Source organism: Rattus rattus, chromosome 5 (genome assembly GCF_011064425.1).
Source record: "Rattus rattus isolate New Zealand chromosome 5, Rrattus_CSIRO_v1, whole genome shotgun sequence".
Taxonomy (NCBI): Eukaryota; Metazoa; Chordata; class Mammalia; order Rodentia; family Muridae; genus Rattus; species Rattus rattus.
In genome coordinates this window covers 158,362,296-158,388,347 of record NC_046158.1, presented here as the reverse complement: position 1 = coordinate 158,388,347, position 26,052 = coordinate 158,362,296, and the positions used below count along the sequence as shown (strand labels likewise).

The following is a 26,052-nucleotide window of genomic DNA, read 5'->3' as shown; positions in this document are numbered from 1 at the left end:
AAGCTTATGTTCTGGAAAATCCAGAGACCTTAAATACTCGACCTTTCCCTACAAGTTAGAAAAATAAAAGAAGCAATTCTTCGGGCACCCAAGACCCTCTATGAGACTTTTAAGGCTCCAAGACACTTAACTTTTTTTTTTTTCTCTCTTTTCTTTTTTTTTTCAGAGCTGGGGACCGAACCCAGGGCCTTGCGCCTGCTCGGCAAGCGTTCTACCACTGAGCGAAATCCCCAACCCCTGACACTTAACTTTTAACTTTCATTTAAAACTTTAAATAATGGGTCGGGCATGGTGACACACACCTTTAATCTCAGAACTGGGAAGGCAGGAAGAAGTCTCTGAGTTCCGTGTCAGCCTGATCTACATTACGAGTCCGTTAAAAATAAATAAGTTTAAATCATATTGGACTACCCGCTGCAATGTCAGTAGGTCAACCGCGTGAAAACGCCGCTCCGCACTGAGTAGGTTGGGAAAGCAAATTCGCAAAGCCTTCAATTTTAGAAAACATGATTCTGTTCGAAATGGTTAAGAATGTCCGCAAATGAGTTCTAGGACAGTGTCTGTCGCAGCAAGGCCAAGGCTGGGTTGCAGAGCACACACCTTGTATGGGTGGAGCCCATAATAGAACTACAAATGTGGGCTTGAACCATAGAACACCTAACCATTGGACAGACACGCAAGGCCACATGCGCAGGCGCACAAGAGCCCTAAGTGGGTACTATCTCACCACGCCGTTCGCTTCCGCGCTGGGCGCCAAATAAGTCTCCAGGCCCGCCCGGACCGTGCGTGCGCGGCCTCGGTGTTGCGTCACTAGGAAGCGCGCGCCCGAGCCGCCGCCGCCGCCGCCGCCGCCGCCGAATCCCCAACAAGGAGCGAAAGCTGCGGCCGCCACCACCACCAGCCGCCGCCGCACCCGTCACAGCCGGGCGCCGGAGCAGGCCCGTGTGGGCCCAGGTAAGCGGCATCGGCGCGCCCGCGCACCCCCGCGGCGAGGCTTCTCGCGCCGCTCACGCGCCGCCGTCCAGTCAGGGGTCCCTGCGGAGCGTCAGGACGTTACGGCGGGGAGGGGAGGCCGGGGAGGGGCGGCGGGCGCGCGAGGGCGGCGGCGGCGTCAGGCGCGGCGGCGTCAGGCTGGCGGGCGGGCGCGGGCGCCTGGCGGGAGGGTTCGCGGCGGGCTCGCTTCCGGCCTCCATCTTGGCTTTGCCAGAGGCAGGGTCGGATCGTCAGTGAAAGCCAAGGCGGAAGGGGGCTGGTGGAGTGGGGAGCGGTTAGGCGGGAGTGGTGTTGTTTGGGACCCGTCGGTGGGCACCAAATGGATCGGGTTCCTGGGGGAGGATGGAAAGATTGGGAATGACTGACTCATGAGTGGGAATTCATACCGGCGTAGACCCTTTGGTGGGACCGGTATTGACAGAGACCCTTGCGTAGGGGCCAGGATGATAAAGATAGGCTCATCATCAGTGGAACCATGTCAGTGAGGACCTGTCGGTGGGAACTGAGTTGATGGGAACCCATGTGTAGAACTGGGTGGTTGGTGGAAATTATATTGAATTGAATGGGTAATCTTATTGCTGGGAACCGAATCGTTTGGCCCAATTTTAGTCACGATTTGTTACATTTTTTTAGGTATTTAGTTGGTAGCTTCACTGCTGAGCCAAAGTTCTCTTTCTTGCAAACATTTCAAACGCAACAGTTTCATCATTCTTAATGAGTTAAAATTAAATTGATAACATGACTGCCTGTTTAGTTTGTTTCTTCATAGGAAGTATGTAAAACTTTCTGGGAAGACATCCTGGAGTACACATACATACATATCACTTGGACATAGAGTAGAGAGGGCAAAGAACAAACACATCTTGCTAAACTCATGGATTGGGCCTGACATATGGTCAGGTTTACTGGTCCCTGCATTTCTTTCCTTCTCCCTGCCTTCCTAGACAGTCTAAGACTGGGTACATAATTCCAGCATGTGGGAGGCAGATGCAGATGGGCTTTTTAGTTCAAGGTCAGCCTGGTCTAAAGACATACAGGGTTAAGAAAAAAAAAAAAAAGAATCTTAAGACTGGCCTGCAACCAACCCAGGACTTTTTTTTTTTTTTTTTTTTTTTTTTTAGATAGGGTCTCTGTGTCCTGGCTGGCCTGGAACTCACTATGTAGACCAGACTGGCCTCAAAACTAACAGATTTTTACCTGCCTCTCTGCCTTCTCTATGCTGTTAAATTAAAGACATGTACTACCGTGCCCAGCTCCAGGATAGTATTAACGTAACCATATCAACATTCCTCTTGCTTGTCTTCCAAGTGCTGAAATTACAACATATGTGTGTGTGTGTGTATATATATGTTTGCTTTGAGATAGGATTATGCAACTATGTAGACTTGACTGACTCGAAACTTGTAGCAAGGGATTATAGGTATGTTCCACTATGTCTAGGTCAGTGCAATTTTTTATTTTTTGTTTTATTAAGACAGGGTTTCTCTGTATAGCCCTGGCTCTCATGGTACTCACTCTGTAGGCTGCCCTTGAACCCATAGATCCACCTACCTCTACCTAGTAAGAACTGGGATTAAAGGCATGCACTACCACCACCTGGCTCAATGCAATACTTTTATTAAAGTGAAATTTAAAATGTTTGTTGAGACATGTTTAAAGGTCTTTGAAGCCTAACTCTCAAACACTTCATTAGTGAAAAACTTTCAGAAATAGGGTATCTGCCAATGTACATGAATTCCTTGTAGCTTTTCTGCCTGAGAAGCATTTGAAGATTATCTTTGCAGATCTGAATTGGCCTAACCTGTAGATGGGGATTTCTGGAAACTCATAGCTGGAAATGTTCACAATGGAGACTCCTACCTTGACTTAATGGATCTTAAACTATCAGTTGGATAGTTTCCAGATTTATGTTGGAGTAGTAAATAGTAAAAAATGTTGTATTCAAGAATATTTTGAATTTTTTTCTCAGTGTTGGGGTTAATACAGACTTGACAAGTACTCTGCCACTGAATTTTGAAAACTTGTTTCTTGTTTTAGTACTTCTTTTTCATTCCTTTGTTCTTTTTTTTTGTTTGTTTTTCTTCTATTGCTCATTTTTATACCTTTTAATCAAGAAAGAAGTACTGCCTTATTTGTGGTTTCTAACACTATCCCATGCTTAACTGTATTCTGTTAGGGCTGGGGAAATGGCTCAGTGAGTAAGCATGCTCGGTTTGCAGGTATGAGAACATAAATTCAAATTCTCAGAACTCACATAAAAGCTGGACATGTAGCAGGAATGTCTGTAATCCTAGCCCAATTACTGGGAAATAGGCTAGAGACAGGAGAATCCTAAGAAGCTCACGGGCTCTGCAGCCTAGCATATGAAGCTGTGAACAACAAAGAGACCCTGTTTTGATACAAAGTGGAAGGCACACAGTTCCTGCACTGGTGTTCTCTGTTTTCCCCCAAACAGCAAAAGATATACCCTAGGTGTGTGTTCAGTGTGTTCAGTGTGTTCTCTGTAGTAAAATCCATGTATTTCCTTGTGGATTTAGCTCTAGATTATTTTCCTTCTTACTTTAACTCAAACAAATCCTCTGGTAAGACTCATTCTTACCAGCTTGTGATTATTTTGGAAAATGGCCTCTAGTTTCTTTTGCTTCTTTGTCAAGGTTTCCATGCGACCATCCTTGATTTTAGTCAGCTTATATTTCCTGGTTTCTTGGGTCTTTGGGTTAGGGGTACTACAGGGACTGGATGTTGTTGATGATTAGTAACCCAGAAGTCAATCTTTACTTCTCTTTGGACCTTGGGAATCCTCCAGAGACCCAGGTTCCGCCCAGACACAAGATCACTGGTTGGCGTGTTTAGGTGGTAATTGCAGGGACTCTGAAAGCTTTGCACTATTCTTTCTAGCAGAAGTTCATTAGCACCTTCAGTTGCTGAGGTTTGGAGCCAGGTGTGGTGGTGATGCACATCAGTAATTCCAGCATTCAAAAGGCTGAGGCAGGAGGATCACAAGTGCAAAATTACTTTGGCTAACATACCAAGATCCTCTCTCTCTAAAATATAGTGTTGTGGACATAAGGGTTGGATATATGATTTAACAAAGAATTTGAGCTCTCTTAGGGGATGTGTTGTTGCTGGCTGTTTGGTTAGTTGGTTCTGTCACCAAAGGCTTAGAGGTTAGAGTGTGATCGTGAAAGTGAGTCTGTTTGAGAACTGCTACATAGTTGCTGCTGGTGAGTACCAATCATTAACAATTATTACGATAAAAAATCAACTTCTGAGCCAGGCATGATAGCACACACACCTTATTCCCTGTACTGGAGAGGCAGAGGCAGGCAGATCTCTGAGAGTTCAAGGCCACCTTGTTCTATATAGTAAGTTCCATCTAGGAAGTTCTATCCAGGTTAGCAGGGGCTAAATAGTGAGATGTTGTCTTAAAAAGAAGAAAAATTTCTGAGGCCAGGTATCACTGGGCAAGGGCTCTTACTGCTAAGCCTGACAACATGAGTTTGGTTCTCTAGAACCCTCAAAGTGAAAAGAGAAAATTATTTCCACCAAGTTGTTCTCTGACCTCAATGTTCTATGACACAATCATGTACTCTCACACACATATAAATAATAAACTTGTTTTAAAAAAAAGTTCTGGGGTTGGGGATTTAGCTCAGTGGTAGAGCGCTTGCCTAGGAAGCGCAAGACCCTGGGTTCGGTCCCCAGCTCCGAAAAAAAAGAACCAAAAAAAAAAAGTCTGAGCCTAGTGTGATGGTGCACACCTTTAATTCTAGCACTGTGAGTCAGAGGCAGGTGGATCTCTGAGCAGTCTGGTCTCCAGAGTGAGTCCAGGATAGCCAGAGCTACACAGAGAAACCCCATCTCCAAACAAACAAATTAAAAAAAATAAATCTTTGAGAATTTTATACACTGTATTTTGATCACTATTCACCCTAAATTCTCCTAGAATTTATTCCTGTTTTTCTACCATCCCTATTCACTGTCCTTTTTTTTTTTTTAAAGATTTATTTATTTAATGTATGTGAGTACACTGTAGTTGTCTTCAGACACACCAGAAGAGGGCATCAGATCCCATTACAGATGGTTGTGAGCCACCCTGTGGTTGCTGGGATTTGAACTCAGAACCTCTGGAAGAGCAGTCAGTGCTCTTAGCAGCTGAGCCATCTCTCCAGCCCAATAGCAAGCACTTTGCTTTTTTTTTTTTTTTTTCCGGAACTGGGGACTGAACCCAGGGCCTTGCACTTGCTAGGCAAGCTCTCTACCACTGAGCTAAATCCCCAACCCACACTGTCCTCCAGCTGGGGAGCTAAAGGGCCTTTATGCCCCAACCCCACAAATCCCCAGCCCCTGTCCTCCCTTTTTAAAAATATTAATAACCCATTGACTCCAGTTTATGCCATCCATATACTTCTGGATATGGGCTATCCACTGGAGCATGGTCTACCTACCAGGAACCCTTTTTATTTTTATTATTATTGTTGTGTATCAAGTGTAGTATGTTAATGCATGCCATGGTGTGCATGTTTAAGTCAAAGGACATCTTTTGGGAATTGATTCTCTCCTTCCACTGTGGGAACTGAAAATCAAACTCAGATGATCAGGATTGTGTAGTAAATGTTGTTATCCACTGAACAATCTTACAGGCTCCATAAATAAAAAGCTTTTATTACCTAGGCAGTGGTGGTGCATGCCTTTAATCCCAACACTTAGGGAGGCAGAGACAAGTGGCCACCACCCAAAAAAAGAAGCTCCAAGATTTTTACTTTGACAAAATACATTATCTGTTTATCCATCCACCCATCCATCCATCTATCCATCTATCATTTCCAGAACTTTTTAAAAATCCCATATTAAACCTTTTACCATTAAACAGTAAGTTTCCACTTCCCTTACCTTGTCTTCAGTGAACTCTTTGTTTTATATTCTGTTCACAAATTTGACTTTTCTGTCATTTGCATATAGTTTCTTTCATGTCAAGTAAGAGTACATTTAACTATAAGAAATAACAAACTCGTTTTCAGAGTAATAGGACCATTTAAGTCTTTTAGGGGAGAAAAGTTATAAGAATTTCAGTTCTTCCATTTCCTCGATTGTTCTAAACTTAGAATTATCAACTTGTTTTTTTCTAAATTTTTGTGGGTGTACACATGATTGTATATATGTTCACCCCGTACATATAGCTGCCTGAGGAGGCCAGAAGAGGGTGTCAGATTTACCTAGAACTGGAGTACAGGCAGTTGATATGGGTGCTAGAAACTGAACTCAAGTTTTCTGCAAGAACAGCAAGTATTCTTAATGGCTGAACTATCTCTTCAACTCTCATTGACATTGCCTTTTTTCAGACCATTTTGTAGGTAGTGGAAACACATCATCAAGGCTTTAGCAAACATTTTCCCGCCACCTGTTGTTGAGTTCTCGTTCCCTCCTCCCTCCCTCCCTCCCCCCCTTCCTCCCCTCCCCTCCCTTCCTTTTCCTTTTTTTTTTTTTTTTTTTTTTTTTTTTTTTTTTTTCGAGCTGGGGACCAACCCAGGGCCTTGCGCCAAAACAAGCACTCTACCACTGAAATCCCCAACCCCTTCCTTCCTTCTTGACTTAGGGTTTTACTGCTGTGAATAGACACCATGACCAAGGCAAGTCTTATAAAGGACACCATTTAATTGGGTCTGGCTTACAGGTTCAGAGGTTCAGTTCATTATCATCAAGGTGGGAACATGGCGGCATCCAGGCAGGCATGGTGCAGGAGAGTTCTGCATCTTCATCCGAATGCTGCTAGCAGAATACTGACTTCAAGGCAGCTAGGATGAGGGTCTTAAAGCTCATACCCTCAGTGACACATCTATTCCAACAAGGCCTTCAAATAGTGCCACTCCCTGAGCCAAGCATATGCAAACCATGACACTTCCTCTCTCTCTTTTTCTCTCTCCTTACACCTCTTTCTTTCTTCCCTTCTGACACAATCTCCTGCATCCTAGGCTGACCTGGAACTTGCTTTCTAGGTTTCAATGACCTTGAACTTCTGTTTTTTCTGATCCTCTTGCCTCTGCTTCCTTGTGCTGGATTACAGATGTACACCAGTACACCACACTCAGTTCTATGCTGTGCTAGAGATGGAGCCCAGGACTTTGTATAATTTAGGAAAGAAAGCACTTTACCAGTAAAGTTTCATTCCTAGCCCATGCTGAATATTTTATATGTTTATTTCCCATCCTTATATCTCCATGAAAACATGTTTAATCTAGTCTTTTACTCACTCTTGAAGTTGGATAGTTTGTTTTATTATTATTCTTTATACATTCTTATTTTCTATTCACCTCTCAGTTTTTAAAAATTAGTAGCTTAATTTTTAGGGCAGTGTAGGATTACTGCAAATTTGAGAGGAAGACACAGAATTTCCTTTGGTGGTTAATATCAACTTGATAGGATCTAGAATTACTTAGGGAGCCAACCTCTGGAGGGAAACTTAGGTTGAGGTGGGAAGACCCACTGTAACTGTGGGTGGCACCGTTTCATGGGTTGGGGTCCTAGACTAAAAAAAGGAGAAAGGGAGCAGAGCACCACCATTTTTCTCACCTCTGACTGGAATGCAGCTGCCTCATGCTTGGCTTCCTTACCATGACGGACTGTACCCTCAAATTATGAACCAAATTAGTTGTTTTTATTATCATAGCGGTAAGAAGTTTGTCATAGTAACAATTCCCATATGTTCTTCCCCTTTCCCCAGATTCTGTTACTGGGAAATTCCACAGAATCTATGCTGTAGGTGATAAGCCTACACTGATCTGTCACTCAGTATCCACAGTTTACAGTAGGGCTCAATGACACATGATTACATGGCCTGCCCGTATAGTATAGTGAAGAATAACTTCAATACCCAAGAGAGCCTCTGCTCCATTGTTCATCTCTCTCCCCCGCCTGGCAACTATTGTTTCCATAGTGTACCTTTCCCTAGTGTCAGGAGGAGAATCCTACAAGACGTGGCTTCTTTCACTGAGGAACATGTGCTTTTGCTTGTTTCATGCCCTTCAGCTCTAACCCTTTGAGAGCTTATTTTTTCATTTTTGAATAATGTTCCACTGTTTGGAATATAAAGAATTTCTATACACCTGCATTTTTCACAGTTTACCTAAAAGGATGTGTTACCATAGCAAAGAATGACAAAAGGTTACTATACAGAACAGTCCTTCCCTACCCCTTTTGTGGTGTATCCCCACCCTTTGATAGTAGTTCCTCTCTATATATTTGCATACCAGACAATGTTGAACAATTTTTGCTTTCAGTTATAATACAATAATTTGGTTTGATTTTCCACAAAACCAGGTCTCTTTCTGTTACCCAGGCTTTTCTCACATCTCCTGAACTCAAGCAGTTCTACATTAGCCTGCTAGGACCTCTAGAGCTGGCTTATGCTTTTTTTTTTTTCCATTTTGAGCTGAGGTCTCATGAATCTGGTCTTGAACTTATTATCTTTCTGCCTCTCTACTTCCTGAGTGCCATGATTACACAGGCATGTGCTACCATATCTAATTTATGAGGTGCTGGGAACCAAATCTAGGACTTTGTATGTGTTAGGCAGGAACTTTACTAATTAAACCTATCTCTGGCACATGTGTGCATAGACCTCAGTACTTGTGCTAAAGTCAGATGACAACTTGAGGAAACCGGTTCTTTTCTTCCATCACTCAGGTACTAGGTCTCCAACTCCCATCACCAGGCTTGGTTGTACCTTTACTTGCTGAGCCCCTGGCTGGCCCTGCTATACATGTTTGGGTAGGTAGCCTGTCCATTCATCTATCCATCTGTCTGTCCTTACTTCCTTTTTCCTATTTTTTTTTTTTGAGACATGATCTTACCTTGTAGCTGGCCTAGTTCTAGGCTGGCCTAGAACTCATGGTAATCCCCTTGCCTTCATCTTGAGAATGTTGGGATTACAGATATGAACCATCATACCTGGCTGGCCAGTTACTTTCTTTAGCACACTAAAAATATTCTTTGTAGTGTCTAGTGGCACTGCCTATAATTCCAGCAATTCTGGAGGCAAAGGTAGGAAAATTGCAAGTTCAAAGCCAGCCTGGCCAATTTAGTGAGACCTTGTCTCAAAAAGTAAAAACAAGGAGCTGGAAAGACAGCTCAGGCTTAAGAGCACTTGCTTCATTTCCAGAGCCCTGGGTTTGACTTCTAGCAACCACACTGTAGCCTATGACCACTTGTCACCCCAGTTCCTGGGAATCTGATGCTGTCTTCTACCTCTTTGAGCCCCAGGCACCCCTGTGATGCATATACATACTTGCAAGCAAAATACTCATAAACTAAAGTAAAAATAAATGTCTTTTTTAAAAAGTAGAAGGAGGGCATACAGAAGGCCCTGGGTTTGTTCTCTAGAACCAAAAAGAAAATAAATTGTTCTTTACCTTGTAGCCCTTGTAGTTTCTTGTGAGAACTCCAGTTACCATACGATAAGATGTACTTTTTACTTGATATTTGAAGATTTTTTTTATATTTTCAGCTTGATTCTGACTGGGATATGCCCATGAAGGTTCGCCAAGCTTCTAGGAGTACATATTTATCTTTCAATAAATTTGGGCAACATCTAGCAATTCTTTGTTTTTTCTTTAAGGCAGAATTTTGATCTGTCACTCAACTGGCCTTGAATTTGTGGTAAAACTTCATGCCTTTTCTCCTTCTTCTTTTTTTTTTTTTTGGTTCTTTTTTTTCGGAGCTGGGGACCGAACCCAGGGCCTTGTGCTTCCTAGGCAAGCACTCTACCACTGAGCTAAATCCCCAACCCCATGCCTTTTCTTCTTGAGTGCTGAGGTTACAAGTGTGTAAATGTTCATGACTATGCCTGGCTACTTTTAGCAAATGTATCTTAAAGTATTTTTTTCAGCATAATGCATTTTTTTTCTGTGCTCTAGGACTCCAGTGACAGACACATTACCATATGGTCTTGGTGCACCTTCGTGAAGCTCAGTTGAGCCTGCTTTCCAGCCTGTTCCCTGGTGCTCAGACTGGATAATTTCCAAGGCTTTGTGTTATGTCCCTGGCTTCTTCTGTTGTCTCCATGCTATCATGGATCCCATCCAGTGTTGTTTTATTTTATTTACTTTATTTTTTTTATTGATTTTTTTTTTAAATTTTAAACACACACTTACTTTTTGGGTGGGGCTGAGATTGGACCCTGGGCCTTGAGTATACTAAGAAAGCATTCTACACTTAAGTATTTACAGTTCTGCTTATGTTTTATTCTCAGAATTTTGACTTGTGATAACTTCTGTTTTGTGCCCAGAGCTCTGTTTTGTGCCCAGAGCTAGGATTAAAGGCATGCCCACTGTGCTCAGCTATCAAGAAGTTGTAAATTATATCTGTATACTTTTAATGTTACTGTATGAAGTTGGTGTTGGTTTAGTCTCACAAAGCACAAACATTTTCCTGAAGTAGTGGCTGGACCTAGTTGGGCAGGCCAAATGGTGTATTGTAAACCTTTAAAAAATTGCATTGATTGATTGATTGATTGATTGATTGATTGATTGTGAGTGTTCATGCACACGTACATGTACATTTTATAGTGCATGTATGGTCATCAGAGGATAACTTGTGTCAGTTCTCTCCTAAGGTAGCTCTCAGAGATGGAATTTAGGCTGTCAGTGTTGTTAGTAAAGATGAGTTTTACTCTGAGCCATCTGGCAAACCCTGACTGGGACAGGATCTCCTTCTGTAATGCATGCTCTCCTCAATCTTGGCATCCTCTTTGCTTTAGCCTCCTGAAGACCCATGTTACAGGTGTGTGCCACCTGGCTAAGGAGTGTTTGCCTTTACTCCAGCATGCTGTGGACAGCTCCATTTTCAGAGTCTCTGTACCAGCCCTGTGAATACTGTCCATGGCCCAGACTGAAGCCTAACTGTGGTTGTCTTACATTTTTTGTTTGTTTGTTTTTTTGTCTGTTTTTTGTTTTGTTTGTTGCTGTGATAAAATACCTTGGCAAAAGCAATTTAAGCAAGAAAAAATTTATTCCAGGTCACAGCTCAAAGTACAATCAGTTCATCGTGGTAAGAAGATCGAGGCAGTAGGAGCTTAAAGTGTCTGGGCACAAGGAAAAAGCAACAAATGCATGTGTGCCTCTTAGCTCCCTTCTCTACTTACACAGTAGAGGATAGTCCCATCTATCATTGAAATGGGTCTTCTCATATCAACTAAGGTAATCAGGATAAGCCTATATTAGGCATGGGCAGAGGCCTATCTCACAGGTGATTCATTATAGATTTTAACCATCACAGCAATGTGCCCTGTATGTCAGTACTCAAAGCCACTGTTTTTGCCATGTAGGGTTAGGTCCACATATACAACATCTCAGGATCCCGTGTAGCTGTGTACAATCCTGTCTGTATGTTTTTTCCTGTCTATACCATGTCCCACTCTGACTCCACGGCTTCTTTTTTTTTTCGGAGCTGGGGACCGAACCCAGGGCCTCGTGCTTGTTAGGCAAGTGCTCTACCACTGAGCTAAATCCCCAACCCCCAGGGCCTCTTTTTTTGTCCTCTTTACATACCCCAACATTTCAGGACTTGGTCCATCCTGGGCCTGGCATAGAGTATGGTGTATTTCCAGGCCCTTGAGACAGAGTCCTCTAGTGAGGAAGGCGTCCATTCTGAATTTGGTGCATATGATGGTGTTAGTAGACAGTGCTCTGCCATTAAGCTGTACCTCAGCCCTTGACTATTCTGTTGTACCAGTGTGGAAATGACCCTATAACCTGTGTCCTGCTTTGTTTACTCCAGGACTTCAGACTCTGGAGAAGTGACACTGTTGACCTCTGAGCCATGGCAACTCCAGATGTCAGCGTCCACATGGAGGAAGTAGTGGTTGTGACAACTCCAGACACTGCAGTTGATGGCAGTGGTGTAGAGGAGGTGAAGACAGTGCTCGTAACAACGAACCTAGCTCCTCATGGGTAAGAGTTAAGCCTTGGTCTTGCCAGGTTATAGCGGTACAGCTTGGTATGCCAGGTGTAGGGGTGAGATTCAAGATGTCTCTGTCTCTGTCTCTTGTCTCTCTCTGTCTCTCTCTCTCTCTCTCTCTCTGTCTGTCTGTCTGTCTCTCTCAGTAGACTAGAGTTTATTCAGTGCATGAGGAGGGAAGTTAAAAGGGTAGTAGGGGCAGAGAAGGGCAGAGAGAGAAGAGTAGAGAAGAAGAGGAGTAGAGGAGTAGGGGCTGGCCATGAGCACGTGGAGAGAGTTGGGGGAGGGAATGGGGACAGGAAGGCAAGAGCAAGAGAGGAGCAAGAGAGCAAGAGCTCAAGATTTCTTTATATCTAAGGTCCTAAGATTGAACCCAGCATATTTTAGGTACAAAGGTGATGTATAAAGTATGCCAAGCAACAGGCTCAACAGAGATTCTAGGGTGATAGCCCATCTCTGCAATATGGCTCTAAATCTCTTAGTGATACCTCTTTTGATAAATGAAACAATGGGAACTAAATATTTTCTTTATCACCTTTTGTTCTAGATGTTATTATTGAGCATTAATTGGCTAAAAAAAAATCACATCTAACCAAACTATTTGGGGTGGGGGTGGGGGACGGTTCAGGGTTTCTGTGTAGTCCTTGCCAGCCTAGAACTTATTCTGTAGACCAGGAACTCAGAGAGCCACCTGCCTCTGCCTCCTTAGTGCTGGGATAAAGGGCATGTGCTGCTACTACCACACCTGGCTCACACTTACCAATTTAATCTTCCTTTTGTCATTTATAGACAGAATTGTGGGGAGGGAGACAAACAGTTCCTGCCCCTGACAAGGGGGTAGGATGAGGGCAGAGCTGGAGGCTGTGGGACTTACTGTTCTTTCTCTGAGAGACTTGGTCCCTGGGCTTTTGTCTTGTCTTCTGCATCTTGTGTGTGGTATTATCAGACTGAACTTGACGTTTCCTAGAGCCTTAGGTAAGCTTTTGGCTCACTAACATGTTGACAGTGAATTTTTAAGAGGAAGCGTGAATATCAATTATTGCTACTTGCCCTGTACCCTGTGTTTTGAGGAGACTGTGTCTTCTTCATAGGTATGTCTTGCTACCAGCTTGGGAGTTCTGACACTGCCTTCCTCCTCAGGCAGGAAGCAGGTGTGCAGGGCTGCTTTTGGGTGGTTGTGAGTTGAATTAATGTGTGAACCTTCCTGCTTTGTTGACATAGTATAAGATCCTATTGATAAAGTAGGACACACACACACACACACACACACACACACACACACACACACACCCCCAGTGGCACATTTTCCACTGAGTCTTCTCTTCTTTTCTTTCTTCCTTTCTTATTTATTTATTTATTTATTTATTTATTTATTTATTTATTTATTTTTGAGACAGGTTTTCTATAGCTTTGACTGTCCTGGAAAACTCTGTAATCAGATTGGCCTTAAACTCACAGAGATCTGATTGCCTCTGCCTCCCATGTACTGAAATTGAAGTGCTACCTTACCTGGCCCACTGAGTATTTGGGTTAGATGTTCTCTATGTACATGTTTTGGGCATACTGTATTTTCCGACACTTCCCACTGACCTTTGCATACCCTTATCCAAAAGTCATACCCAGCCTTTCTCCTCAGATTTGGGGTAACCTGTGGTAAAGTGTTGTAGAAGTGACACTGGATTAGAAAAGGCCACGTGGCTTCTGCTTTCTGCCCTAGGGTCACTATTAAGGGGTTCAACTGCCATCCTTCATAGCTCTGGTATCACCCAAGCTTTCAGAGGGAGATGAGGAGGGCCAGACTCATGATCGTCTTCCCAGATGAAGTCCAGCATTTTGGTGAACCACTACTGGAGGGTTTCAGTTGCACATCAGAGACTCTTCAATATTATCTTTCTCCTCCCCTCTGCCCACTTTCTAGGGACTCATTCTGTAGTATATCCTGGAGCTCAATGTGTAATCCAGACTGGCCTGGAATGAAAGGGGACTGTCCTGCCTTACCACCTGAGTGATGAAAAACAGACACCACCAAGCATAGCTGAGTACTGTCTGTCTTCTTGGGGTATTTCACACAATGTGGGGTTAGACTATTTCTTGTGGGTATCTTACCATCTTGTAAGAGAGATCAACTTCTAGGGCTATACTAGATATGGGAGTGTTAGCTAGCAGAATTCTCTAGCAGCTGGGCATTTTGTGTTGTCTTCATTAAAAAGGTGATTTCTGGAGGCCAGCTTTGCTGTAGTAACTCTGTAAGCAGCTCTCCCAGGATGCCAAGGGTCAGCATGCACCACGGACTTTATAGTAACTGTTCAACAGTAATGAGAAGTAGAGGAGTGTGATTGGTCAGTTCTTTGTTTATGCTGGGTAAGAAATTACCCAGTGTGCTAATTTCTTTTGCTAAGTAAGAAACTACCATAGGTTAGATATGGTAGCTCATGATATAATCCTTTTGCTTAGGAGACTAAGGTAAGGTGGAAGGATTATGAGTTCTAGGCCACTGTAGGCTGTATAGTAGTGGGAAAGAAGTGGGCAAGAGCCGAAGGAAGAAAAAGACCTCAAAATTCAGGGGTTAATATGTAAATGTTATTATTTCATGTAATTCTTTTATTTGTTTCTGGTTTTATGGTTTAGGCTAACTGTGTACACTCTCATGTGTTGGGATGTGTTGGTTAGTAAAGATGGCTTCAACCATGCTCATTGACAGGCTACTATTTTGATAGCTGTAGTGAGGGCTTCCCTATGTCTGCCAGCCTCTCTAAATATTCCAACTAGGTGGTCTGGACTTTCCTTCATGATTTCATGTCTTGTGTGTTCTCATTTCCCAACAACTAGAGCAAATTGCATAACCATTCACAAGCTCAGGGTGAACCAAGACTACTCTCAGGACCAGGAAAGTTGTGGATCATTAATTTTATTGTCATTGTGGCAAATACTTGACAGAAATAGCTCAAGGGAAGAAGGTTTACTTTGTCTCATGGTTTCAGAGAGTTCAGCCAATACATTGTTACTTGACTCCTACTACTTGGCTGAACACCATGGTTTGGGAACATGTAGAAGCAAAGGCTACTTGCTTCATGGAGGATGGGAAGATAAGAAAGAGGAACATGAAAGCAAGATGGGAAGGGACTAGGGATAAGAAATTTCCAACGGCTTCCCTCCAATGACCTACTTTGTTCAGGTAATTTCAGCCTCCCAAAATAGTGTCATAAGTTAAGGATGTCCCCAACACATAAGCCTTTTAGTGGGACACTTGATACCCAACTTTTACAAAGATACCATGGCTGCTCCTAAATTCTGACACCATCTCCTTGACAAGTCATTCTTCCACTCTCCCAAGGGTTCTTAGTACCATGTCCAGCTACATATAGTACCAGGCCTCGGGGTCTTGGCTTCATAGGTAATTTGAGGACTGTGTGGTTTAAATGCCTTTTGATCATAGTCCTGAGAATTAAAAACATAGTAACTTCCTGTCTTAAGATTTCTATTGCTGTGATAAAACACCATAACCAAAACCAACATGGGGAGAAAAGGTTTTATTTTATGTTCTATTTTATAGTTCAGCATCCAGAGGAATCAAGGCAGGAACCTCAAAATTGGAACCTGGAGGTAGGAACTGAACTAGAGGCTATGGAGAAGTGCTGCTTACTAACTCAATTCCTTATGGTTTGCTCAGCTTGCCTTCTTATAGCACCAGGGCCACCCAGTCTAGGGGTGGCACTGCCTACAGTGAGCTGGGCCCTCCCATATCATTTATCAATCAAGAAAATGTGTACAGGCTTTCCCAAAGGCCAGTCTGGTGGGGACATTTTCTTAATTGAAGTTTCCTCTTCTTAAATGGCTCTAGGTTGTATCAATTTGACATAAAACTAGCCAGCACACTTCCTCTCCCTGTACTCAGCATGAACAGTTGGGAGAGTTGTGGGGCAAGCCTGTTCGAAAGCCATGTGATGAGTTCTTTTAGGTGGGCCTCTGTCTGCTTTTCTGAGGAGGTCCTGAAGGTTGTCAGAGCCTTTGGCCTGGTACTTCCTTGAATTTTGGAGAACAAAGTAGAAGCTCTTACAGACACACAATTTTGGTTTGCCCTAAACCTTTGATGGTTGGAGGTATGAAATAGTTCAATCCCTATAGTCCCTGTATACATTTTTGCCCAAGATGTTCCTTGTGAAAGTCACACACTAATCAAGCTTTTCACCTTCTAAATCGCTAAGATCGAGGTTTCTTTCCTCTACCATGAGGCCTAGTAGTTAGTGTCTCCTTTTGTCCCAGCCTTCTATGCTGTTTAGGGAGAAACATAAGTTCCAACTCTGATATTATTACTATCTTAGCTATAGAAATTATATGATAGACCATCACAGAACATCATGGACTAGAGTAACCAATAGGTTTTGGTTTCTTGGAACTCAGGTTGGCTTTGTCTGGGTTACCTCATTCCATAACTAAAGCACAGGTTCTGCTTATGACTATCACATTTCAAGATAACTGTCTGAGTTTGTCTTCACTGTGGAAGGTTCTACTAGTTAGGACTGGGAATTGTAGAGTCTTTTCCATCCCATTAGTAAATTGATCAGTTTGCCTAATGTTAAGTGGGAGGATAATAAATGATTCCCTTTGATTGATGGCAAAAATCATGAAGGATAAAAATTCTTCTGGGGGGTTGGGGATTTGGCTCAGAGGTAGAGCACTTGCCTAGGAAGTGCAAGGCCCTGGGTTGGGTCCCCAGCTCCGAAAAAAAAAAAAAAAAAAAACTCTTCTGGGACTGGAGAGATGGCTCAGTGGTTAAGAGCACTGACTGCTCTTCCAGAGGTCCTGAGTTCAATTCCCAGCAACCACATGGTGACTCACAACCATCTGTAATAGGATCTGATGCCCCTCTTCTGGTGTGTCTGAAGACAGCTACAGTGTACTTATATATAATAAATAAATAAATCTTTAAAAAAAAAAAAAGAACTCTTCTGTCTGTGGCCTTAGTACGAGGGTTGCAGCATGTTGCCCCAATGGCCAGCCAGTTCTTTCTGCAGAACAAAAGAGGCTATGAATTCCTCCTCTGGAAGAACTGATGCAGCCACCAAAGCAAGCATATCCTGAAGGATGGGGAACAAAGAGAAGAAAAGAAAAGAAAACAGAAAGATGTGAAGTAGAGACTACTTATCTCTTTGTGGGAACCAATTTCCTTCCTGGTTTGGGGAGCCCTGGGAGTATTCTTTACTTAGAAAGCCTGGCAGAATTGTTCCTGCCTACCCCCATGTTGTAGCAAAGTCTGCCTCCTGCAGTAAAGAGAACAATTCCCAACAGAAGGCCAGGAGTTCACATGTTTAGGAAAAATGTACCTTTTTATGCAATGTGGACAGAAATGCCAGTTCGTTAGCATCTTTGCTGAGAGCTGGGGAGACAGTCTTACAAGTTGTGCTGCAGAGGGACTGTCCACATCCATGGAGGTCTGTCCCCTCTTGACCTTCACTTCAGTTTCCTCAGCCATCTCCATCTAATGCTGGCCCATTGTTTGCTAATGACATAGTGGGTTTTCTACGACTCTTCCTAAATAGCACAACTAAAGGTTTGGGGTATTTTTTTCCCCACCCCTGCTCCTGACTTCCTTCCTTGGAAGAATTTGTTTTGGACAAGGTGTAATTTTGGTTCTGTCATTGTCCTTGCTTTATCCAAAGTTCTGGCTGAGGAGGGAGGATGGCTTCCTTTCCAAGTTCCTGCAGACTTCTTGGAGTCCTGGTGTTCCTACTATTACTATTCAGATCAGAGTAATTCATTGTTGTTGTTGATGTTTGGAGACAAGGTCTATCTAAATCAGTGGTTCTGAACTTGTGGGTTGAGACTCTTTTGGGAGTCGAATGATCCTTTCCCAGGCGTTGTATATCAGATATCCTACATATCAGATATTTACATTATAATTCATAACTAGAAAAACTAGTTATGAGGTAGTACTGAAAATAGTTTTATGGGGGGGTCACCACAACTGAGGAACTATGTTAAAGTGTTTCAGAATTAGGAAGATTGAGAATCACTTTTCTAAATAGTCCTGGCTGGCCTAGAACTCTCTATGTAAATCAGGCTGGCCTGGACTCACAGAGCTCTGCCTCCCTCTGCCTCCTGAGTGCTGGTGCATTAATATGATGTGCACCATTATTAATTAGGAGTCATTCTTAATGTGTCTCAAAAGTTAGATTTCAAGTTTGTATTTCTATTCAACACTCATTCAACACTGGTTCAAGGGAAAATAAACCTTGAGGACTGGGAAGTAGTTAGCTGACTTAATATCATCAAATCTCCACAGGAGAGGTCAGGTTAAGTCCTTAGGACAGTTTTGCCTGATGTTCAGGGACTATTTCCTGAGCTTTCTAGATGCTAATGTGGAATAAGTACCTGGTACATAAATCTGTGAGGGGAGTGGTCAGGCTGTAGGCTGTGGTAGGACTTTAACCATGAGGTCTCTCTCAGTGGGCAAGTGTGCCCTTGTATGCATGACAGGGCTCTGGGTTCTTTTTTCTCCATAGTGAGTAGCTTGTGAGTTGTTTTGTTTTGTTTTTTGAGACAGGGTTTCTCTGTGTAGCCTTGGCTGCTCTGGAACTCACTCTGTAGACCAGGCTGGCCTCAAATTCATAGAGATCCATCTACCCTACCTCTGCCTCTTAGGATTAAAGGCATACACCACCACTGCCACCTGAGTAGCCTCCTCTTCCTGTTCTTGATACCCATTGCCCTTCCTGGGATTGGCTGGTAAGTCTGAGAGTGTTTTCTAGCCACATGTTGTTATTCACACTGTGTTACTATTGTAGGCAGCATTTCCAGGGCCTGGATATCTGATGCTGCCAAACATTGGTACCCTAGCCTTAGGCCTTAACTACTGTTCCCAGGAATCCTCTGTATCCCACACTATCTTTGTTTTCCTTATCTTCCTGGGGACCCTCTTATTCATTTTCATTTGGATATTTATATTTATATGACTGTTTTGCCTGCATATATATCTTTGTACCACTTGGGTGCCTTTTGGGTAGAACGCCAGAGGGGAGTGTTGAATCTTGTGGAACTGGAATTACAGACAGCTTTGAACTCCCTGTGGGTGTTTGGGATTGAACACAGGTTCACTGGAAGAGCAGCAGCTCTTAACCCCTGGGCAGGCTGTCCAAGACCCTCTTATTCACAAAAGCTCTGACTGAGGAATCCTTTGTCTGTGCCAAGTACTGACCTCTGATGAATTGCAGACTTGCTTAGAAAATTGCCCATCGCTTGGGTAATGATTGTGGACATTTTGTAGACTGAACACCATCTAGCCACAGGAGAGAAGGCTACACAGCCTTGCTAGTAGCCCTGGATGCCACAGACCTGTTAGTAAAGAAAAGAAGACCAAGAGAAGGCACATCTGTGATCATGTGAAGTTCAGAGGTAGTAAACTGCCTGGTGCGGCTCAGACCTTGATTAATAACTGCAGTTGAGAGGCAGAGGCAGATGGGCTTCTGAGTTCCAGGCTAGCTAGGGCTACACAGTGATACAGTGAGAGCCTGTCTCAAAAAACAAGCAGCACAAAACCTAAACACAGTAAACTCAAACATGGTATGGTGGTACACACTTTTAATAACAGCCAGCACTTGGGAGGTAGGATAAAGGCTGCCCATGAGGGGCCCTGGCTGCAGGGCTATGAGAAAGATGCTTCTAGGTATGACCTGTAAGCAGGTTTCCCTGTGCGTATTCTTAAGCCTCCAGGGGCCTAGGCATTTGTGTGCTGGTTCTGTGAGTGGACACTTGGCAGTCTCCTAACCAGATTCTATCTGGGTATCCCACAGTTACTTTTTCTGTCATACTCCGCTTTACTCTTTTCCCAGGACCATGGACTAACTCTTGTGCTGCAGTCTTAAGACAGCCTATCTTCAGGTCTTCTTCTTCTTCTTCTTTTTTTATGTGAGTACACTGTGGCTATCTTCAGACACACCAGAAGAGGGCATCAGATCCTATTACAGATGGTTGTGAGCCACCACGTGGTTGCTGGGATTTGAACTCAGGACCTCTGGAAGAGTAGTCAGTGCTCTTAACTGCTGAGCCATCTCTCCAGCCCTTCAGGTCTTCTTTTATTGGTACCATGGTCCTTGGCTTTTGTCCCTTGTTCTTCAGTCTTTCCTGCTGCTGAGGTTCTTTTTCCTGCCCATAAGTGTTTTCTTAGCCTGTTTCCCACCCCTAAAACCTGTTCTTTACTCTATTGCCAGAATGCCCTCTATAATATGTGAACCTGATATATCTGTGCACTGTTTAAAGATCCAAAGGTCTTCCCCAACCTTGGCCCTGCTGGAGGTACCTCCCAATTCCCTGCCTCAGGAGGAAACCCATGGGCCCACAGCCCACTTTGAGTGCTAAGCAAGCCACTTCTCCGTGGCTGATTCACAGTCTTTTGAGATTCTGCTGAAAAATTACCCTTTGAGTCCTGGCTTCATGCCAGACAGATACTGTCTCTAGCTTGACTCAATTTGTTGGCCCATGTCCTTGTTTCTGTAGATTATGGTGAACTGTGGAAATTTGTGAGCTCTGTGTCCCCTTTCTGAGATCTAGCACTTACAAGACCTCTGTCATAAAGGAAATCAAGGGAATAAAAAGAATGCCCACAGCTAGTCCTGATAGGGTTAGGGTTAGGGTTAGGGTTAGGGTTAGGGTTAGGGTTAGGGTTAGGGTTAGGGTTAGGGTTAGGGTTAGGGTGTGTATGTCAAATGAAACTGTACAGATAGGTGCATATACTCCACATTCAGTTGTCATGAACACTGTCATACTAGACTTTCCCAAGATTGTCCGAATAGCCTCCCAGTTTCCAGAATAGATAAGGTTCCTGGTTGAGGCAGTTTGCATTGGCTCCGCACAGATCTAAGTAGAAATACTGGGTAGAACTGATTCCTAGTAGTGGGGATACTAGGTCAGAGGGCATGTATTTTGTAAGTAATAGACAAAGTGCCCTCACATGGGTTTTTAGTTGGGGGAGAGGGATACTACTACTACTTGTTAGTCAGTTTTTCCTCACTGTAACAAATACCTGAGAGAAACAGTTTAAAAGGGAAAAGAGGTGATTTGAGTTTATGATTTCAGTGGTTTCAGAGCAGGATAGTGAGCTTCATTGTTTTTCAGCCATGGTGAGGTGGAATATTGTGGTAAATGTACTCGACAGGGCAAAGTTGCTCATCCCTGGCAGCTAGGAGACAGAAAATGACAGGAAGATCTAGGGATCGGCTACATCCTTCTAGACTATACTCCTAATGATCTACTTTTCTAAATTAGACTTTTACTTTCCACTACCTCTTAATAATGCCATCGTATTATCATCCATCAAGTGATTAATCAATTGATAAAGTCAGAGCTTTCATGATCCAGTCACTTCTCCCAAAAGTTCCAGCTCTGAATACAGCTCTACTGGGAACAAAGCCGTCAATAGCTAAATCATGACATGTTTCTAGCTATGTTGAGATGCTGCCATTCCACTCCTGTACTATCAGCCCATCAACCTTTTCCCACAAATATCTTAGTGATAGATACATCTTTGGACCATCTAGGTGAAAGTGCTTTTTCACTCATTTTACTCCCAGTGCCGGAGATTGAACCCACGTCCTTGGTAACACTAGGTAAACACTCTACCACTGAACATCCCAGCCCTCACCATTTTCTTTAATTTGCATTTCTTAGGAATTAGAAACAATCTCCTCACAGGTTTCTGATGACTCTGATCTTGGCCTTCGGTAGATTGCCCTCCAACTGTTCTCGAGTTCTCTCTTAAAAAGTTGTTTATAAGGCTGGGTGGTAGAGGTGCACACCGTTAATCCCAGCCCAGGAAGCAACTTTGCCCGCTTATGTCTGTTCACCACAATATTCTGCTCACCATGGCTGAAAAACAGTGACGCCCACTACCAGGTGGATCTCTGAGTGGAGGCTATCCTGGTCTAGAGAGTGAGTTCCAGGACAGCCAGGACACAGAGAAACCCTGTCTCAAAAAGAAAAAAACCAACCAAAAAAACTTTTTTTGGTGTCTTTTCCCCCCATAGTAAAAGGGTTTTTTGTTGTTTTGTTTTTAATTTATTGTGAGTGTGCCATGGTATTTGTGTGGAAGTCAGAGAGCAACTTGGAGTAATTGGTTCTTCTTTTACTTTTATATAGGTTCTAGGGATTGAACTCGGGTCATCAGACTTTCTCACCAATCTAAGATCTTAATCTTATTTATTTATGTATTTATTTATTTATGGAGTGTAATGACATATACCTTTAATCTCAGCATTTGGGGGACAGAGGAAGGTGGATCTCTGTGAGCCGGGCAAAGCCTCGTAGTGAGATCCTGTCTCAAAACAGAACAGAGACAGTCTTACATTCTTTTTTTTTTTTTTTTTTTTTTTTTTTTTTTCAGAGCTGGGGACCAACCCAGGGCCTTATGAGCTAAATCCCAACCCCCAGTCTTACATTCTTATTGTATGTGTATATGCGTGTCTTTTCTTTGCCTGCATGTATTCTAGTGTATCATGTGCATGCAGTGCCAGTAAGGTCAGAAGAGGACACTGGAGCCCCTAGAACTTAAGTAATAGGTAGTTGTGAACTACTATATGGGTGCTGGGATTGAACCAAGGTCCTCTGTAAAAGTAGCAAGTACTCTTAACTTTTGAGCCATATCTCTAGCTCCTAATTTTATTTGTTAATTTCTTTTTAATTTTGGAGGACATTTGAGGTGGGGTCTTGATATGTAACCCTAGATAAGCCAAGTAGACTAGGCTTCTCTGGAACTTAAAGTGATGCCCCTACACACACACACACACACACACACACACACACACACACACACACACACACACAGAGTGCACATATGGAGGTCAGAAGACTTTTACCTGCTGAGCTATCTCACTGGCCCTGGCTTCTATTTTTGATTGTTTATTTTGAAATAGGATCTTGTAGCCCAGGCTAGCCTCAAATTTACTGTATTTTTGAGGATGACCTTCAATTTCTGGTTCCTTTGCCTTCTGCCCAGTTTTATGTGTTACTGGAAAATCAAATCCAGGTGTTTGTACATATTAGTTAGGTAGGTACTCTGAGCTGGGAGGCATCCTCGAGTGTTTTGAATTTTTTTTTTTTTTTTTTTTTGTTCTTTTTTTGAGCTGGGGACCAACTCAGGGCCTTGCTTCCTAGGTAAGCGCTCTACCACTGAGTAAATCCAGTGTTTTGAATTTTTAATCTAAAGGTATCCTTTTTGTGATTTTGGATTTTGTATATTAGAGAAACAGTTATCACTTTATAACTACTACTAATTTTCTCCTTTTAAAATTTTTTTCAGTAATATGTGGTTTCACCTTTTGCCTTTGCTTTTGGTTTGTTTATAATTTATTTTGGTATAAGGTAAGGGTTGGTCAAGATAATTTTTTTTTTCAAAAATTTTGTGTTTTCTGAGTATATAGCTCAAAACAGTTTGATTTCTAAAGCTGTATAAATTTTATATTTTTAGCAACTTTGGTAACAATATGAAGTCATTATATTGGAAGTAGAAAACTTGATTAAGGAGATAAAGAAGGGCTTTGAATTCCCACATAAGCATTTGTTGCTTCTGTAAGTTCCTCACATTGGATTTGCTTGTCCATGCCATTCTGGGCACTGGAGGAAAACAAAAATGGAACAGATAATGCAAGTTATCTATTCTCCTGAGGGTGACATAGGCATTTGTCTGTACTCTCCTCTGACTATATAGCCACCATGATTTCTGAATGAAGTTAGAAAAGTATAATTGGGAGCTAGAGAGATGGCTCAGTGGTTAAGAGCACTGACAGCATGCTCTTTCAGAGGTCCTGAGTTCAATTCCCAGCAACCACATGGTGGCTCACAACCATCTGTAATGGGATCCAGTGCCCTCTTCTGGTGTGCCTGAACACATCAACGGTTTACTCACATATAAGTAAATAAATCTTAAAAAAGAAAAGTATAATTGGTGTGTCAATACTGACTGTCATCCTTCCACACTGTAGGTATGCTAGAGGCTACAAAGTGTGCACTTGGTGATTCTGATATTCTTTTTCTCTGTCTACCAGGGGTGATTTGACAGAAGATAACATGGAAACAGAAAATGCAGCAGCTGCAGCTGCTGCTGCCTTTACAGCCTCCTCACAGCTCAAGGAAGCCGTGTTAGGTAGGAAACCCTATTGGCTGGGAAGCTGTATTAGGTGGGAAGCTGCCTTCTGCCTACTCGGTTGGTTGCAGGACAGTCCAGCAATTGAGATGCAGCCAAGGCAAGCTAGGCCCTTGTTTGGGCTGTTCTCAGGTCCTGCCTCTTCTTAAGAGGGAGGATCACATTGCATCTGAAATAAGAGCTACTTCAACCAGCCACTGATGGAAAAAAGAAAGAAGAGTCACCCCAAATCTTGTAGCATTTTTTCTCTTTTGAATTTGTTGTCTTGCTACTATCTCCTCCCTGTTTCCTCTGAGTACCAGTCAGTGATTGGAGGTGTTCTTTTAATATCTGTGAACCCTTGTGTTATCCAGATTAAAGAGTTGGGATACCTAAGACTTGTTTCTCTAACAGTGTCTCAACTATAGCTTGATTTGTCTTCTAACATGGTTCTTTAATTGAACATTGTTTAATGAGTTTATATTAATATTGTGGTTAAGTTATTGATAGCTAGTTAAGTCTGTTTTGTGAATTCATTTGAAATTCTCCTTGAGATTGATGGGAACCCCTACTTGTGGGCTCTGTTTCAGGCCTTCTTGGCTCTCAGGTTGTTTCCAGGTTGGTAGTTGCTTCCCACATTTGTAGGAAATGCTCTGGAAAGTTTATAACTGATTTTCTGTTTCTACTTTCTCTTGTCCATGTGTCTGTGAGAAGTGAAGATGGCTGAAGAGGGGGAGAACTTAGAGGCTGAAATTGTGTACCCCATCACTTGCGGAGACAGCAGAGCTAACCTCATCTGGAGGAAGTTTGTGTGCCCTGGAATCAATGTGAAATGTGTTCAGGTGAGGGTCAGGTGAGGCGCACACCTTTACCTGCACTTCCTCCTGCCTGGGGGTTGGGGGTGGCATCCGCCTACACTGGACTCCTCTGGAGGCTGAATCTCATGGGCCTGGGGAGACAGAGGAGGCCCAGCAGATAATCTCCGGGACTGATGAGTGTAGTGAGGAAAAGCGAGAGTAATTTTGGCTGAGGTGAAGCAACAGAGACAGGTTAGTAAGAAGAAATACTTAATTGGAAGGAGGATAAGTTTATGACAATGTAGTTCTTGTCACTTTTCTTATTTATATTAAGTACAGTTATTTTTGTTAGGTATTTGGTAGAAGTTATGGCCTCTGAGTTGCAAGTGGCTTTATTTGACAGACTAAAGTGAACTCTGAAGAAACTCTTTTAATAGCTAGGGAATGTTGAGTGGGAAAGGTATTTCCTTTCTGGCAACATGGTAGGTTATTACCTAAACTCATCTTATATTGAAACAGCTCGCTAAGGTGTATTCATAAAGCTGGTTTAAATTAATTTATTTTATTTTATTTGTGTGAATGTTTTGCTTGCATGTGTGTATGTGCACCACGTGCATGCCTATTTCCTGAGGAGGCCAGAAGAGGGCATCCCATCCCCTGGAACTGGAGTTGTGAATGGTTGTGATCTATCATGTGGGTTCTGGGAATTGAATGTAGGTCCTCTGCAAGGAAACACGTATTCTCAACCACTGACCATCTCTATCCCACCATAAAGCTATTTTAAGGTGGCACAAGTTCAAGGTCATCAGTTCTAGGGCCCCAGTGTGGGTAGAGTACACAGACAGATGCTGAGTCTTGCCCTTGCTCGAGACTTGGGTTATCTCAGTTTTGTCTGCTGGGTGCAAGAAGGTGAAACTTGGGGTTCCTCATGGAATGTGTTTAGGGAGGGGCTGTTCTCTAAAATTGGTACTGATAGGATTCATGACATCAGCTCCCCTCTGTCCACCCTGAACAGAATGCTTGCACCTCCAGTTTAAGCAATGAGAGTAGAATCTTGCTCTTTAGAACACTGGCCTCTGGCAGTATGGTTAGAACCTCCATCAGAGAGGAACTTAGTTTTAAGTAATTTCTGGCCTGACTTCTCCCAAAAATTGACAGAAGTAGTTGAAAAGTCCTCTTTGAGGAAGTCACCTTTAC

The 26,052-nt window shown here is 42.9% G+C and overlaps 1 protein-coding gene across 1 annotated transcript in view; it reads left to right on the top strand.

Moving 5' to 3' along the window:
* Window positions 1–271: 271 nt before the first annotated feature.
* Window positions 272–26,052, top strand: part of Gmeb2 (glucocorticoid modulatory element binding protein 2) — a 39,518-nt gene continuing 13,737 nt past the window's right edge. Inside the window, exons 1-4 of the mRNA XM_032904970.1 lie at window positions 272–954; window positions 11,767–11,939; window positions 23,982–24,079; window positions 24,773–24,900. Of these exons, the coding sequence (XP_032760861.1) occupies window positions 11,809–11,939; window positions 23,982–24,079; window positions 24,773–24,900 (357 nt within the window). The 5' untranslated portion in view covers window positions 272–954; window positions 11,767–11,808. The remainder of the gene's footprint in view (window positions 955–11,766; window positions 11,940–23,981; window positions 24,080–24,772; window positions 24,901–26,052) is intronic.